Genomic DNA, 15,072 nt, shown 5'->3' with positions numbered 1-15,072 from the left:
TTGCTTGCCTTTCTCTGATAAAAGCTGTGCAGTGAACTCACCATCTCCTCATTTTCAAGATTATCCTCAGCAAAAACCTAACGCTAATGTGTCTTCTCTGTCGTTGAGCACACTCAGCAATCAGTGGGAGTGAGACTGGAGAGTGACAATCACTTCTAACACTGGGCCACTTAAAACACAATTGGCAAGAGAATGTCTGCATTTTAATCATTGTTGTGCATTTCCTGCGCCACAGCTACCAACGGCTCCTCGGAAAGTCTCTGTAATTGCATGTGACATGTTAGACCATTTGCACTCTACAGAATGCAAGCTGAACAAAGAATGCACACACGAGTTACCTGGAGCAAAGTTTGTCGTCCCGAAGAACCTGATGGTGCCGATCCGCTGGCCAACCACCAGCACCCTGTCCCCCAGCTGGAGCTCCCCCGCGGGGCGGGTACTATTTGCTCCAGATGTTGCTGAAGAATTCAAACCTGTGTAATGGGTTGGTGAGGGGAAGGGGTTAAGGCAGGAAAAGAGGAGAAAAAACAAAGGGGAAAAAAATAAGAAAACACATTAGCCAAAAAATCACTATGTTTTCTAACCAGTCCAGTTGGTTGGAGATTTCGATATAGGATGCCTTTCATCATACATCACCCACAGCAGCGAGTGCCAACCTGTTCATCTCATGGCACACATAAGCTAATTACTAAAATTCTGCGGCATGCCAAAAAATATATTTTTTGCCGATCTGACCAAAAAAAAAAAAAAATAGATGCAATTTTGATTCCTTCACACCATTGTCATGTTGGCTATTGTCTTTTTTTTATTTGACAAACTAAGGGAAAAGAGGTCAGTGCCCCTGACTAAGTCGTCAGGAATTGCATGTTTTCAAAGTTCTTGTGGCGCACCGGATAAAGATCGCTAATCTATAGTTCTGTTTCTCCCGTGTGAGGTCAAGCTACTCAAGGAGACGTGAAGAGTTGCCTGAGAAAATTCTGGCCGTGAGAACTGAACACACACAATTCCTGATCAATCTGTCCAGACTGCCCGGTGGCACCCTCTCCGAGAACAGAGGTCAGCACTCTCTTTCTGTCAAGGGCTGGAGAGTAAGTGCTTTCGGCTTTGTCACAACGACTCCGCTCTGCTGTTGCAGCAAAAAGCTGACATAGACAGAGTGGGCATGGCGTGTTCCAATAACACCTTATTTACAAATACTGGTGGCAGGTTGGATTTGGCCACGGGCTGTCATTGGCCAATTGTAAAATCCTACAATTAGAGTCGTTCACTGGGACTTAGTGTAAATAATACACATAGGAATGTGATTTGAGGTGAAATTGCTATAAGGTTCCAATGACCTCATCTGATTTCCTTATTAGGAACAAAACCCCTCACCTTGACTCAAGCCTAAACCCTGAAATGCCCTGTTAAACATCAGAAGTCCTGGAGAATACTGCCTAAGAGCTGTCCAATTATAACAGAGAAAAGGTGGGACTGGAGGCTTCTCCCATCCCCACAACCAGACGGAACAGCTGTTATCTGGGGAGACCTAGAGAACCCCGCAGGAGGGCAGGGGGTAGAGGGTATGTCACCCTGTGAAAGGGGAGAAACTATGGCAACAAATAAACCCAGGGAGGAGGAGGAGGGAGGCCTGGATAAAGGGCAATGCTAAACAGCCCGAGGCCCTCAAATAACTAATACCTCCATAGCACTTCACAGTCTACAGCATGTTTTTCATAAGAATTATAATCATAGGAAAGATACAAACTCAGGAATTAACTAAGACATGGTGTTCACAGGAGGCAGGTGGCACACCTGGATTAAACCCAGACCCTGGGACCAGAAATCCTCAAGTTCAAGCTGCACAGATGCTGGCAGGGTTCGCAGCTGGTTAAAATCACATCAGAACAGGTTATCATGGTCAACCTGTCAGGAGAGCCTCTGACCCTTACTACAGAGTTTTAAATAGTGGATAAAACTAGAGGAAGCATGCTTTTAAAATATGAAGATGACACAAAAGTATGTGCAGAAGCCAATATGCATGATGTGAGAAACAAAATTCTGAGGGTGAGAGCTCTAGCATTAAAGTACATGGCAACGTCCAGTCCCATAGCGAGCAGCAACATGAAGAGACTCCACAAGGCCCATCTGAGCCAACAGCACAGTGAGGTCGCCCACACTGCGGCAGCGCAGACTCGCTTGTACTGAGGCAAGGGTTCAGCTCACTACCAGCTGCCAGGCGGGGTCTGCGGACCCTGTGGCGTGGGGAAGAGCTGACGATACCTGGGACGGAGGTGGACTAAACAGCAGCAGAGAAAGCAGCAGTCAGACCTGAGGGTGAAGCCCGGGGGAGCCACTTACACACGGCCATGACTTACCTCCCTAAGCCTGTTTCCTCGTTCATAAAATGAGGATAACAATGGTACCTACTCCAAAGGTTTATTTTGAGAATTACATAAAATAAGGTATGTAAAGTGCCTAGAATAGTACCCGAAATAGTAAGTATACAGTACATGTTAGTTATTATTTGGTTTATGTTGGGAAAGAGATAAGGAAGATAACAAACCATACATTTCCAATTATCTCAGGATGTGTCACAAAGTTCTATAATGAACCTTAAAGGGTGGGAGGCCTTAGACACATGGGGAAGAGAAGTCAACCAGATGGGTGAGAGGCGTGAGCAGAGGCTAGGCGAGAGGCTGAGAGTTGGAGCACGCTTACGCAGGGGAGGGAGGGAGGGGCCGTGGGGACACAGGGAAGGGTGCAAGTAGTTCAATCTCATTGAAGTCAAGGGTTCCTTCTACACATTTAAAAAGAGCAAATCTACTTACAAACAGACCAAGATAAAAACCACCAAGAAAGCCTGGTTGAAAAAGCCATAGATACCAGCGCTGGCCCTCGATGGCGCAGACGGGCTTTTGCTCGTGGTCTGCTTGCCATTGCCACGTGCGATCAGTTTCCTGGGGTGGCTCTGCTTGTGCTCCAAGGAAGATGCAGAGGACAAGCTGCTGATGGATCCAGGCAGGTGAGCTGACACGGGGAAGGAAAAGAACATATCAAAGGGCGAGCAGAGGAAGTGAGCCAATGAGACACTTCTCTAGGTAAATCCTCCTGAAACTCGCCACTTAGCTTCCCCAATTGTGGATTACCTGGTGCTGAATTGCATGCCTGGTTTCATGCAAAGACAGCTGATACATAAAAGACCTTATAACCCAAACAACTGTATTTTAAGGAATCACACTGTATGATGACAATCTTATACAGGACAACGTCGTCACATCAGGAGACTTCAGCTGACTACCTACCACTCCCTCCACCTCTCACTTTAGATGGGACAGTAGAATCTTATTATGCAAACAACACTGCTAATACGTTTTAAGGTAACAAAGTTTAATGTTAAAATGTTTTGATTTAACCTGAAGGCACGCAGGAATACTTCTGAATTTTCTATTCATGCTCTATTCACCTGATGATTTGAAAGCTAAAGGCAACTTTTTATCAAGCCATTTACACTATGTAATGTCCTTTTGCTCTCAATATAGTTCTCTAATGTAAGTACACAAGAATCACAGTACAGGATTTTATATAAAAACATATACATACTTGAGTAAGTGCTGCTTAGGGGGTTTTTCAAGGATAAATTTTTACTATAATGATTTTTCCCTGAAAAACTTTAAAATTTAGCCCCATAGAAGTTATGTCATTAAATTATTTTGAAGTGCCATCATGAAATGTAACTTTGAGGACAGAATTATAAAGTGTGTTACCATCTTTCTCCGTCACGGTTTTCAGTTCCTCACCAGCAGGCAGCGAAAGCGTTGATTCCGAAGCGCTGTCTCTTTTTGGTGGCATTAACCCTAGAACACAGCACGAAACACGCTCAGCAAGAAGAATTTTATCGTTACACATAAAAACATACTTTCTTTTTCAGTACAGACAGCCCTCCCACCTAAATCTTATCCACTTCTGAAAACATGCTGGATAATAAATCCACAGACAGCAGGGGCCAATAATTCATTATTTAAAGGGAGATAAAATAATGCATTTCTAGCCCATCTGAAAACCCGTTTCCCCAAATATCACTACAGTGTATTTTAAACGTACTTAACACTCCATTAAGGAATCTAAATAATAGAAAGCATTTACAGCACAGCTACTGAATTGTTAGATACGCATGCACAAGGCTGGCAGGTAAAGCAAACAAATGCAGCTGAGATGGGACAGTTGCACGCTTGCTAGGACTTGCAAACGATTTACATCATTTTAGGTGTGAGCATGCAAGTTCATTATAGCAGATTCTCTATTTAGATACTAAACTTCAGGTAAAAACAAATTTTATAAGTAATTACTCATTTAAGTGAGAGTCAGGTAGTAAAATATCCTGTACTCTTTGCCACTGGTATTTTGAAAATGACTACCCCACACCCAACTACCACAAAAAATTCACTAAAGAAAAAAGCTCATGAATAACACTCTACCTTATTAAGACTTTTGTTTCAATTCTACAGAACCAAATTATGTAAATAATAAACCTAGGGCACTGCACCAGTTTTAAATTCCACCGACATCCATTCCCGTTCCACTCACTCACAAAGCACTCTGGGTGGAGAGCTGTGCTTGGCACGGTAGCATCACAAATGTGAACAAGACATGGTCTGAGCCCTACAGGAGACCTTTCCTTGTTGGTGAGGTAGAAAGACATGGAGATAAATAACTAAAATAGGAGGACACTTTTGATATAAGCACTAGCAGAGGAAGAGGGGACAATAATCGTGGCTACAAAGATAAATTAATGCCTCCACCAGATTACGTGTTGAGATGGGTCTTGAGGGGTGGGTCTGATTTCTTCTAGAGAATACTGGAGGTGTGGTCAGAAAGAACCGGGGGGTAGGCATTCTGGAGGAAACAAAAAAAGTCTTAAAGACAGAGTCAGACAAGGACGAGTAGTGTGGCTGGAATAAAGAGTTGTTTGGGGCTGGGGGACAAGTAAACTGGATAGATTCAGTCAGAGTAAAATCTTAGAAGGGACAGTGCTGGCTAAGGACTGGAACCCTTGGATAAGGAGCGAGCCTCTGGCGGGTTTGGAGAGGAGGACTGGCATGAACAGTTACAGGTGAGTGATAAGACCCTGACAGCAAAGTTGAGGCGGAAACTGGAGGAGAGATTGGACGCAAAGACCAGGTAGAAGTTGTTACACAGGCCAGGAATGAGGCCAGAGCCGCAACAGCAGGAGCTGAATGGACAGGTGAGTAAGAGACTTTGTGAAACAACCCAGAGTGAATTTACTTTTCAGTTATATTTTTCAGTTCTAAAATATCTGTTTGGTCCTTTATATTTTAATTTTTTGTTGAGATAAACCAGAGATTCACATGCAGTGGTAAGAAACAATACAGGGAGATCTCGTACACTTTGCCTAGGTTCCCCCAAAGGTAGCATTTTACAAAACGTATAATAACAACACTAGAGGCCCGGTGCACGAAATTCATGCAAGGGACTCAGCCCTCGCAGCCCCAGCTTCGTCTGGAAGGTTGTCTGGAAGGACGTCCGGAAGGATATCCAGTCTAATTAGCATATTATGCTTTTATTATTATAGAAGACTAGAGGCCTGATGCACAAAATTCATGCAAGAGTAGGCCTTCGCAGCCCCAGCACCTGTCGGCTGCCTCAATCCCTCACAGCCCTGGCTTCATCCAGAAGGTCATTCAGAAGGTTGTTTGGCTGTCCAGTCTAATTAGCATATTACACTTTTATTATTATACTATAGGCCCAGTGCATAAAATTCATGCACTCAGGGGGGGTGTGGGGATCCCCTTAGCCCGGCCTGCGCCCTCTAGCAGTCCAGGAGCCCTCAGGGGATGTCCGACTGCTGCGGAGGCAGGAGAAGCTCCCGCCACCGCCACTTCACTTGCCAGTCATGAGCCCGACTTCTGGCTGAGCGGCGCTCCCCCTGTGGGAGCACACTGACTACCAGGGGGCAGCACCTGCATTGAGTATCTGCTTCCTGGTGGTCAGTGTGCATCACAGTGACTGGTTGTTCTGCCGTTCAGTCAATTTGCATATTAGCCTTTTATTATATAGAATTTTTTGTTAATATATTTATTGATGTTTTTATAGAGAGGAAGGGAGAGGGATAGAGTTAGAAACATCAATGAGAGAGAAACATCGGTCAGCTGCCTCCTGCACACTCCCTACTCAGGGTGTGCCCACAACTAAGGTACATGCCCTTGATCGGAATCAAACCTGGGACCCTTCAGTCCGCAGGCTGACGCTCTATCCACTGAGCCAAACCAGTTAGGGCTATGCTTTTATTATTATAGATAACCGGGATACTGACACTGATACAATCCACTGATCTCAGATTACCCCCATTCATGTGTGTGTGTGTGTGTGTGTGTGTGTGTGTGTGTGTGTGTTCGTGTGTGTGTGTGCACGTTCATGTGTGTACACATACATCATTTGGTTCTTTTTATATTTTCAATTTTGTACTAAAACTTTCCATTTGTCTGAGGAGTGTTTCCTTAATTCTAGGAGCACTGGTTATTATATTTCTTTAAACTCTATCTGTATCATCTCAGGACAGGCATCTTTTGATCATCCTTTTCCTTGAGAGATGTTGATATTTTCCTGGTCATTCATACTTTCAGCAATTTTGGGTTGTATCCTATAGATTGTGAATATTATTGTAGAGGACTCTGGGTCCTGTTTAACTCCTATGAGATGTTGTTTTGTTTTGTTTTGGCCAGGAGCCGACCCAGTCAGGTTCAGGCTGAAAGTTCCCCACCTTCTGCGACTGTGGTTCCAATGCCAGTTCGGTTGCCAAAGCCCTTTTGCGATCCATCTCATGTGTCGTGCCACCCAGCACCAGTGTGGGACCAGGCAGATCCGAGCACATCCAACTTGGGAGTGAGCCCAAGGCTTCACACCACGCAAGTTCAGGTCACTTTCTTGAGCTCCCTCCCATCCATGGTGTCCCTGACACTTTCCTGCCCCTAGGGGGCGCCCCCTCCTGGTATTCTGGATACAATGTCTAGGTTTTAGTTCCCCTGCTCTGTCCTACAATCTCCTGAACCAGATTCTGCCTCGGGGCAAGGTGTGAAAATAAAAGAAGGAAAACTAATGGGGATTCCAGGCATGTTCTTGGGACCCGTTTCTCTGGTCAGAGGCAAGGGTTCTCCCTTGGGGGTCAGGGGCCTGTTGCACCACACAGGGCTGCCCAGGGTGGGGTGGGGAAGAGCCAACAGGAGAAGGAAGCACTCAAGGAAGAAGCAAGGGATTTCCTCCACGTTCTGTCTCCCAAACGAGAAGTGGAGGGCTTCTCTTTGAGCTTTCGTTCCCTGTCTGCTGGGAACTTCGGGGTTTCAGCTTAAAGGATTCCATTTACAATAGCTTCAAAAAGTATGAAGTACCTAGGAATAGACCTAACAAAACAGGTACAAGACATCTGTAGAGAAAGTTATAAAATCTAATTAAGATATTTCTGAAGGACCTAACTAAACAGACATCCCGAGCTCATCATTCAAAGACTGAATATTGTAAAGATGTCTGTTCTCCCCTGATGTAAAGTTTAAATGCAATACCCGTAAGACGTCAAGAAATATCTTTTAAATGAAACTTAACGACTTTTCCTAAAATTTACATAGAAGTGTGATTTATAAGGGCACAAATAGTTAAGACACTGTTCAGGGTAGGAGGCTTTCTTCTACTGGATGCCAAGAAGTATTTTTTTTAAACTACGGCAATTAGGAAGTGCAGTGTTACACAGGGATATTCAAATAACCCAACGGAACACGTTGGAAAGGCCAACCAAGTTCCTGGACAGAATCCGTCGATCACAGCAGAAAGCCTTTTCTGCATCGGGTATGAATGAGTTAGCAAGTATGCGTCGCCCTCTTGTTTTGGGCAACGTGCTACAGTGCATACAAAAAAGACAAAACGCTCTCACCATCCATTTAAAGTTTCAAATTTTGCTGACAGAATAAAAGACCTGCCCAAGTAACGGAGTCAGAGGACAAAACCCAAAAGAACAAAGAACAGTCAGGTGGTGTGGATAAAAGTGTGGACCAGTTAGGGGATGAAGAGATCAAAGAGATCTGGGGTCACTGGGGAAGTTTTCATGGAGAAACAGGATCTGAAAAAAGGAGGTAAAGAATCACTGGGGCCTCAAAAGGCAGAAGTCAAATGACTGCCCTGGGGAGCTGGCATGAGACCAAGCACTCAGGGAGGAGTGAGAGCAGCGTGTTGCACGCTGCCCGGGAGACAGTGAGATGCAGCAAACTATCCTCAACCCCGGGAGCCGTCAGACTCCATCAAACAGACAAAGTGCTCTGGCTGCCAGTTCCAGGAGTCAGACGTTTTCTGATAAAAAACCAAGTCACTGAAACTCCTGAACAGGTGATAAACACAAAGCAACTATGAAAGATTTTTAGAGGTATAAACTCTAGCTCTGAGGTTAGATTAGGGGGATGGTAAGGGTATGGAGATAGTAGGACGAAAAGGAAGGAACAGATCTGAAATACTCCTGTCAGGAATTAAAATCATAAACTATGACTGAGCTTTAAAAACACACTAAGGTGCAGGTTTTATTAGATTCATAGTTAGGTAGCAAAAGGGGTGTGAAACAATCTACTTATGAGGCATTCCACAAATAAGATTAAAATGCTGAAGGAGATATTTAACTTTCCGGTTGGACCTACCAGTATTTACTTTCGATGTTACATGAGCCACATCAATCTTCTGGGACCTGGTGAGAGGCACAGCTTTTGTAGAAGGAGAGTGGATTGTATTCTTCCTTCGATCTTTTGCTTTACTTATCTTTGAAAGAGGTGCAAAAATGCCTAAGCGAGAATGGAGAATTTTGGTGTTAAGCAATTAAAAAAGCATCTCAAAGCCAGTACAACTACTTAGTAATATAAATCTTTAAGTTATTTTTTAGCACCCACTAGGTGTCCTGTAGTGACAGACAGACAGACACAGTACATGCCCTCAAAGAGCTTACAACCTAGTTGTCAAGACAAACAACATACACAATAACTTAAGAATCCCATACAAGACACATAATCAGATGTTAAGTGAAATACAGGGGAAAGAGAAAAGAGTAAAGGTCACAGTTTTCCATTACAATCATTTCTGACTAAGATACTGACAAATAGTGCACTATCCTAATATATAAAAACCCTGGGTCTGTCACATCCACAACGAACGAAGGCTTGACCAACTGGAAGTCAGTCCTGCAGTCAGTGCTGGGTTGCTGTGGTGACCCAGTACTGGCTGCTGCAGCTGCAGGCGTGGTGACCCAGCACTGACTGCTGAGGGGGCTGCGAATCAGGCCTGGAGAGAGGCCTGAAGAGAGAAGCAGGGTCTGATCTGTAGCCTCTGTGGCAGCTGTTGATCAGCACTTGTCTCTCTCTCTCCCCGGGCCTGGCCAGCAGTCGTGCCTCCATTTCTCTCCAGACCTTCACCGGGGCTGCTGATCAGCCCTGCCTTTCTGATCAGGCCCCATTGATAGGCCCAGAGATGCTGACTGGCATAGAAACTGACCAATTAGAACCAAAGCTGGGTGAAGTGTGAGGAGCAAATGGCTGCCTAGGAGGCAAAGCTTTTGACGCTCTTAAGATTTCTCCCCTGTTTTGGTGTTATTCCCCTTTATTTATATTTGAAAATTGTGCCATTTTGGCAACAAACTATCAGTTGCATTATTAGGGTTCTTTTCAAATTATTTGTATGGTGGTTTTCTTTATACTTAGTGTGCAATTTTATAACTCAGAATAATGGTGTAGGGACAACTGGATATTCAGAGTAAGGGGGAATCTGGCACCATAAAATGCACACCTTAAACCAAAATACATTTCTAATGAACATCCTATATAATAAAAGGGTAATATGCAAATTAACCCTAATGGCTGAATGACTGGGGACAAACAGTCGTTATGATGCACACTGACCACCAGGGGGCAGACGCTCAATGCAGGAGCTCCCCCATGGTGGTCAGTGTGCTTCCACAGGGGGAGCACTGCTCAGTCAGAAGCTGGTTCATGGCTGGCCAGTGCAGCGGCGGTGGCGGGAGCCTATTCTGCCTCTGCGGCAGTGCTAAGGATGTCCAACTAAGCTGTTAGTCAGCCCTTAGGGCTCCTGGGCTGCCAGAGGGATGTCTGACTGCCAGCTTAGGCCCGATCCCCTGGGGAGCGGGCCTAAGCCATCAGTCAGACATCCACCAAGGGGTCCCAGACTGCTAGAGGGCACAGGCCGGGCTAAGGGACTGGCTCCTCCCCCCTGAGTGCACAAATTTTTGTGCACCTGGCCTCTAGTATAATATAAAAACCACTCTTCTATGTCACTTTATCGCTACCTCCTTTCAGACTCATATTTTCCCACATTAAAGCTTTTTATGTCCACGTTTTATCTCTCTTCAACCTGTACAGCTTTAGAAGACAAAATTCAGTATTGCTCATCTCTGCATTCCCCCACTGTTCCGAATTACAGTGCCTTACACATACAGGGAAATAAAAAATCCTTTGAGTATAAAATATAATCTTCCCTAAACGCCTAGCCCTCAGCTCCTGCCGGTCAGAAACAATACAGTGTGTGCTGGGGGAGGAGGCATACATGGACACAGGGAGGGGGTGCCTATATGCAATGGCTGGGAGCACAGAATTCCATTTAAAAAGGAGTTTATCCAAAAAAATTATCCAGTATCAGTAAGTATGTATAGACATCACAGTGGATATGGACTATAAATATCAAGATGATCTTGCTAAGACATTTTTATAAAGAAAATAAAGTCCTGATATTTAAAAAGAAAATAAAGTCCTAATATGTATACTATACACTTCCATTGAGTGTTTATAACCTAACTGAAATCATGAGTAAAATGTAATATATTAGAACCAACTTGTTTTAAAATAAAATTGTAGAAATGTTCAAGATTCTACAAAAAGTGTTTTGTACTAGCTCACAAGTATAACAAGTGTCAACTGTGATACTTTGCTGCTGATCTTGACTCTTTCCTCCCCCTGGACTCTACAATGCCATACCCTGATTTTCCTACTTCTTTGATTTATCCACAATGTTCTGCTGTCTCCCACCTACTCAATTTTCCTTGACTTTCTATTCTTTTCTTTGACAAACACATACACACACACACACACACACACACACACACACACACACACATTAGCCCTTGATGATAATCACATTCTGTGTTGCCAAGAATTGGGGGGGGAAATTATTTTATATCTGGGAATATAAATGTATACAATGTTACTGAAGAGGTGTGCCAAAGATTTCAAGGTCACATTTGCATATTGTGAGGAGAAAGTAGATTTCAAGAGCCAAGCAATTTCTAGTTTACTTCTATAACCCATTTTGTAAACTGACTGGGCTCAGAACACCAAGCTGGCTCGGCAGGAAGATTACTCCCATTCTTTTGCATAACCCAACACATGATTCTTGCCCCCCAACTTGCCTTCAAGTTTGTAAAGGAAGACAGAGGCAAGGTTCCTGGGGGTATCCAGCTTTGTCCTAATCAAGCATGCCTCTCCTTCGGATGATGAGATCTGGGGAGCCCACATGCATCTGTTACAATATAAGCACTTCCCAGCCATCTGATTTACATCTGCCATGTGTGTTGCTAATGGTTTTGATCTTGCCCTTGGTCTGCTTGACAGGTGCCAAAATTAGCTAATAGAGGAAAATTAAAATTAAATTCTTAATCTCTCACAACTAACCATATAAATTCCCAATTGTTTAAGTAATGTAATTTAAAAAATTAAAACATTCAAAAGAATAAAACTTATAACTAATGATGATATTAGGAAGATCTATCTAAGCTTAAATGCAATGTAAGAAATTTTAAAGGCAAAGGCCTTTTAACTACATAAAACTATATGTTCAAAAACACTGCAAATGAAGTTCAAAGGCAAATGACAAACTGAACAAGATATCTGTAAGAAATATAAGGGCTTCATATCCTAAATATGTATTTGTATTTTTAGAAACTCTTACTGGTTTAAAAAAACAACACTAATATCCAAAAATGTTAATGGACAAATAATATGAATATCTCTTGGTAACTGTCAAGATAACATAAAAAATACATATACTACAATAAAATATGTAAGGGTTTTATTTCTCCACAATCAGAGAAATATGAATTCAGATAGAAATTTTCACCTATCAAATTAGAAAAAAAAAGGAAATGGAGACACAAAAATCACAATATTTAAAAATTTGGGGAAATTATATTGGCTGTCAAGTAAAAGTACAGAATATATAACTATACATAATCCAAATTTTGTTACAAAGTTAAACAGAAAAAATATACAGATGATTTTCTTCTTTTTCCTTTTTTATGTTTTTCAAATCTTATACAATGAGCATTTTTAAACAAAAAAAAAAATTAATAATGGACCAAGCAAATGAGGCTCCATCATAAGTGTATGACAGAAGGAAACTGGTCATTTGGATAAATTTGTAACAGCTAGCAAATAGCTAACATTTTTTGAATGCTATCAAGCACTATGTTAGGTGATTTATATATTCATCAACACATTTAATCCTCATATGAGTCCTTGCAGTATTGTTATCCCCATTTTATAGAAGATAAATTGAGGCACAAGAAGAGAAAAAAGGTCACACAGCTGGTAGGTAGAGAAGCTGATTCACACCCACGCACTCAGACTCCAAAGCCCACACTCTTCAGCAATTTACCATCTTGCCTCCCCACCGGGCTATAAGATGAAATACGGTGCAGCCAGGGAAATGAATGTTCTAGAAGAATATTTCATGGCAAGGAAAAATATTCACAACATAGTAAGCGTCAAATTGAAATCAATGTGTCAAGGGTACATGTGTGTGTGCGTGTGTGCAATAGAAAGAGAATATGAATTTAATTAAACAATCATTTCTCGGAAAGAGAAATGTCCTAGCTCAGGAGTCCAGAAATAAAGTTGGCCTCATTTGCTTTCCAATCTGTCAATTTCCAACCGCCAGGCTCTGCATTTCCTTGATAACAAAGTCCTCCGCTCAGTCATGATACCAGCACAAGCAGGAGTTTAGGAGGTCCGAGGAGTGGTGTTCTCCTGTGAGCACGTCTCCCAGTCCCTGAGCTGGTCTCAGCAAGAAAAAAGCAGCCCCTTCAGTTATTAATAAGCAATGGGAGTGGGGGGCAGGGAGACAGAGAGTTTTATTTTCAAACAATAAAAGAGGAAAAATTTGAGTATTTTAGCTTAATTATCATTACGTCAGATAGGCTCTTCCTTACCATATTTGGGGGCACATTTAAAGTACTGGACTTTCCCAACACTTCCATTGTTTTTCCCTTCTGGTTCATCCAACTCAATGCCAGCCCACTGCCCACTTGCAAATTCAGTTGTTCCACAAAATCTTAATGTTCCAACCTAAAGAAAATGTAAATTAGAGTAACTTTTGAGTATGACTAGTAACTCTATATATACTACTCTTGCACTTTACCATAGAAGTTTAAAAAAAACAAACACATTCTCTCAAAGTAGACTTCAGAACAAGGAAATTATCAGGGATAGAAAGAGATATTAAGTAGTGATAAATGAATCAATTGAGTCCTAAATCTATATTCACCTAACAATTAATTGAGCTTCAAAACCAAAAATCACTAACAGAAAGATATATGGGAAATCTTCAAATATTTGGAAATTAAATAATTACTTCTAAATTATCCATGGTGACAGAAAGTCACAGGGAAATTAGAAAATATTTTGAATTGAATTAAAATAACACAACGTATCAAAATATATGAGATGCAGCAAAAGCAGTGCTAAGAGGGTAATTCATAATATTAAAATGCTTGCATTAGGGAAGGTCTCAAATCAATGATATAAACTTCCACCTTAAGAAACTGGAAAGTGAAGACCTAAGCAAGCCAAAGGAAGGAAAAATACAGGGAAGTAATTAAGAACAGAAAAACAATAGAGAAAAATCAATGAAACCAAAAGCTGGTTCTTTTGAAGAATAAATGAGATTAATAAACTTTCAGTTGGAGACCAAGGGGGGATAAAAAGAAGACACAAATTACAAACATCTCAAGTGAAAGAGGGACATTATTACATCCCCCCAATCACTTAAAGAATAGTAAGAAAATACTATGAATAATTCTATGCCTATACTTTTGACAAATAAGATGAAATGTTCTAGTTCCTGAAAAGGTACAAACTGTCAAAGCTCACACCTGTATTGAATTTGCAGTTTTAAATCTTCAACAACAAAACTTCCAGACCCAAGAGGACTCACTGGTGCATTCTACCAAAGAATTTAAGGGAAAATAGTATCAGTTCTATATAAACTCTTCTAGAACATAAAAATAGATGGACCAGCTCCCAACTCAGTTTATGAAGCCAATATTACCTTGATACCAAAACCAGCCAAAGACATTACAAGGAAACTTATATTTCCAATATCCCTCGGGAACACAGACACAAGAATCCTCACAAAACAAGAGCACATTGAAGCCAGAAATATACAGAAAGGATGATGCACCATGACTAAGTGAGGGTTATCATGGGAATGAAAGGCTAGTTCCACATTTGGGAATTAATGTAATTCATCATGTCCACAGACGAAAGGGTGAAGGCAAACTTGTCCTTTTGACAGATTTTTAAAAAGCTGTAGCAATTTCAACATCATCCTATCTAATAAAGGGGAAATATGCAAATTAACCGTCACTCCATCACAAAGATGGTAGCACCATAGCCACAAGATGGCGGCACCCAGTCCTCTCAGCCCCACTGGAGACTCCCAGTCCTGGGGGAGTGGCCACTGAGAGCGGGCAGTGTAAGCGGCCTGGCAGAATGCTTGCTTCGTCGCCGCGGTGATGAGGCAAGTGTTCCACCCCAGCCGGGGAGGGCCTCTGGGCAGCGGGCACAGAGTGGCTGGGGTGGGGGGGTAGGGCGCTTGCGTCATCGCCCCAGCGACATGGCAAGCATTCCACACCCGGTCGTGGATGGGTCTGGCCAGGCCGGGCGCAGAACGCTTGGCGGAGGGCCTCTGGCTGGGGAGGGCAGTTGGGGGCCATGAGGCAAGACGGGGAGGGCTGTTGGGGGCCATGAGGCTGGCAGGGGAGGG

General features: G+C 42.6%; 1 protein-coding gene across 3 annotated transcripts in view; it reads right to left on the bottom strand.

Annotated features, from left to right (window-relative positions):
• CLIP4 (CAP-Gly domain containing linker protein family member 4) overlaps positions 1 to 15,072 on the bottom strand; it is a 56,023-nt gene that overhangs the window by 14,519 nt on the left and 26,432 nt on the right. For all 3 annotated transcript variants that reach the window (XM_079791888.1, XM_079791887.1, XM_079791889.1), the window contains 5 exons: positions 13,238 to 13,373; positions 8,673 to 8,813; positions 3,747 to 3,836; positions 2,866 to 3,009; positions 339 to 473 (listed from right to left, as the gene is read on the bottom strand). In XM_079791888.1, coding sequence (XP_079648014.1) covers positions 339 to 473; positions 2,866 to 3,009; positions 3,747 to 3,836; positions 8,673 to 8,813; positions 13,238 to 13,373 — 646 coding nt within the window. The remainder of the gene's footprint in view (positions 1 to 338; positions 474 to 2,865; positions 3,010 to 3,746; positions 3,837 to 8,672; positions 8,814 to 13,237; positions 13,374 to 15,072) is intronic.

This window comes from Cnephaeus nilssonii (genome assembly GCF_951640355.1).
Source record: "Cnephaeus nilssonii genome assembly, chromosome: 15".
Lineage (NCBI taxonomy): Eukaryota > Metazoa > Chordata > Mammalia > Chiroptera > Vespertilionidae > Cnephaeus > Cnephaeus nilssonii.
The sequence above is the reverse complement of the archived record's forward strand: the minus strand, read 5'-3'. Positions and strand labels throughout refer to the sequence as shown.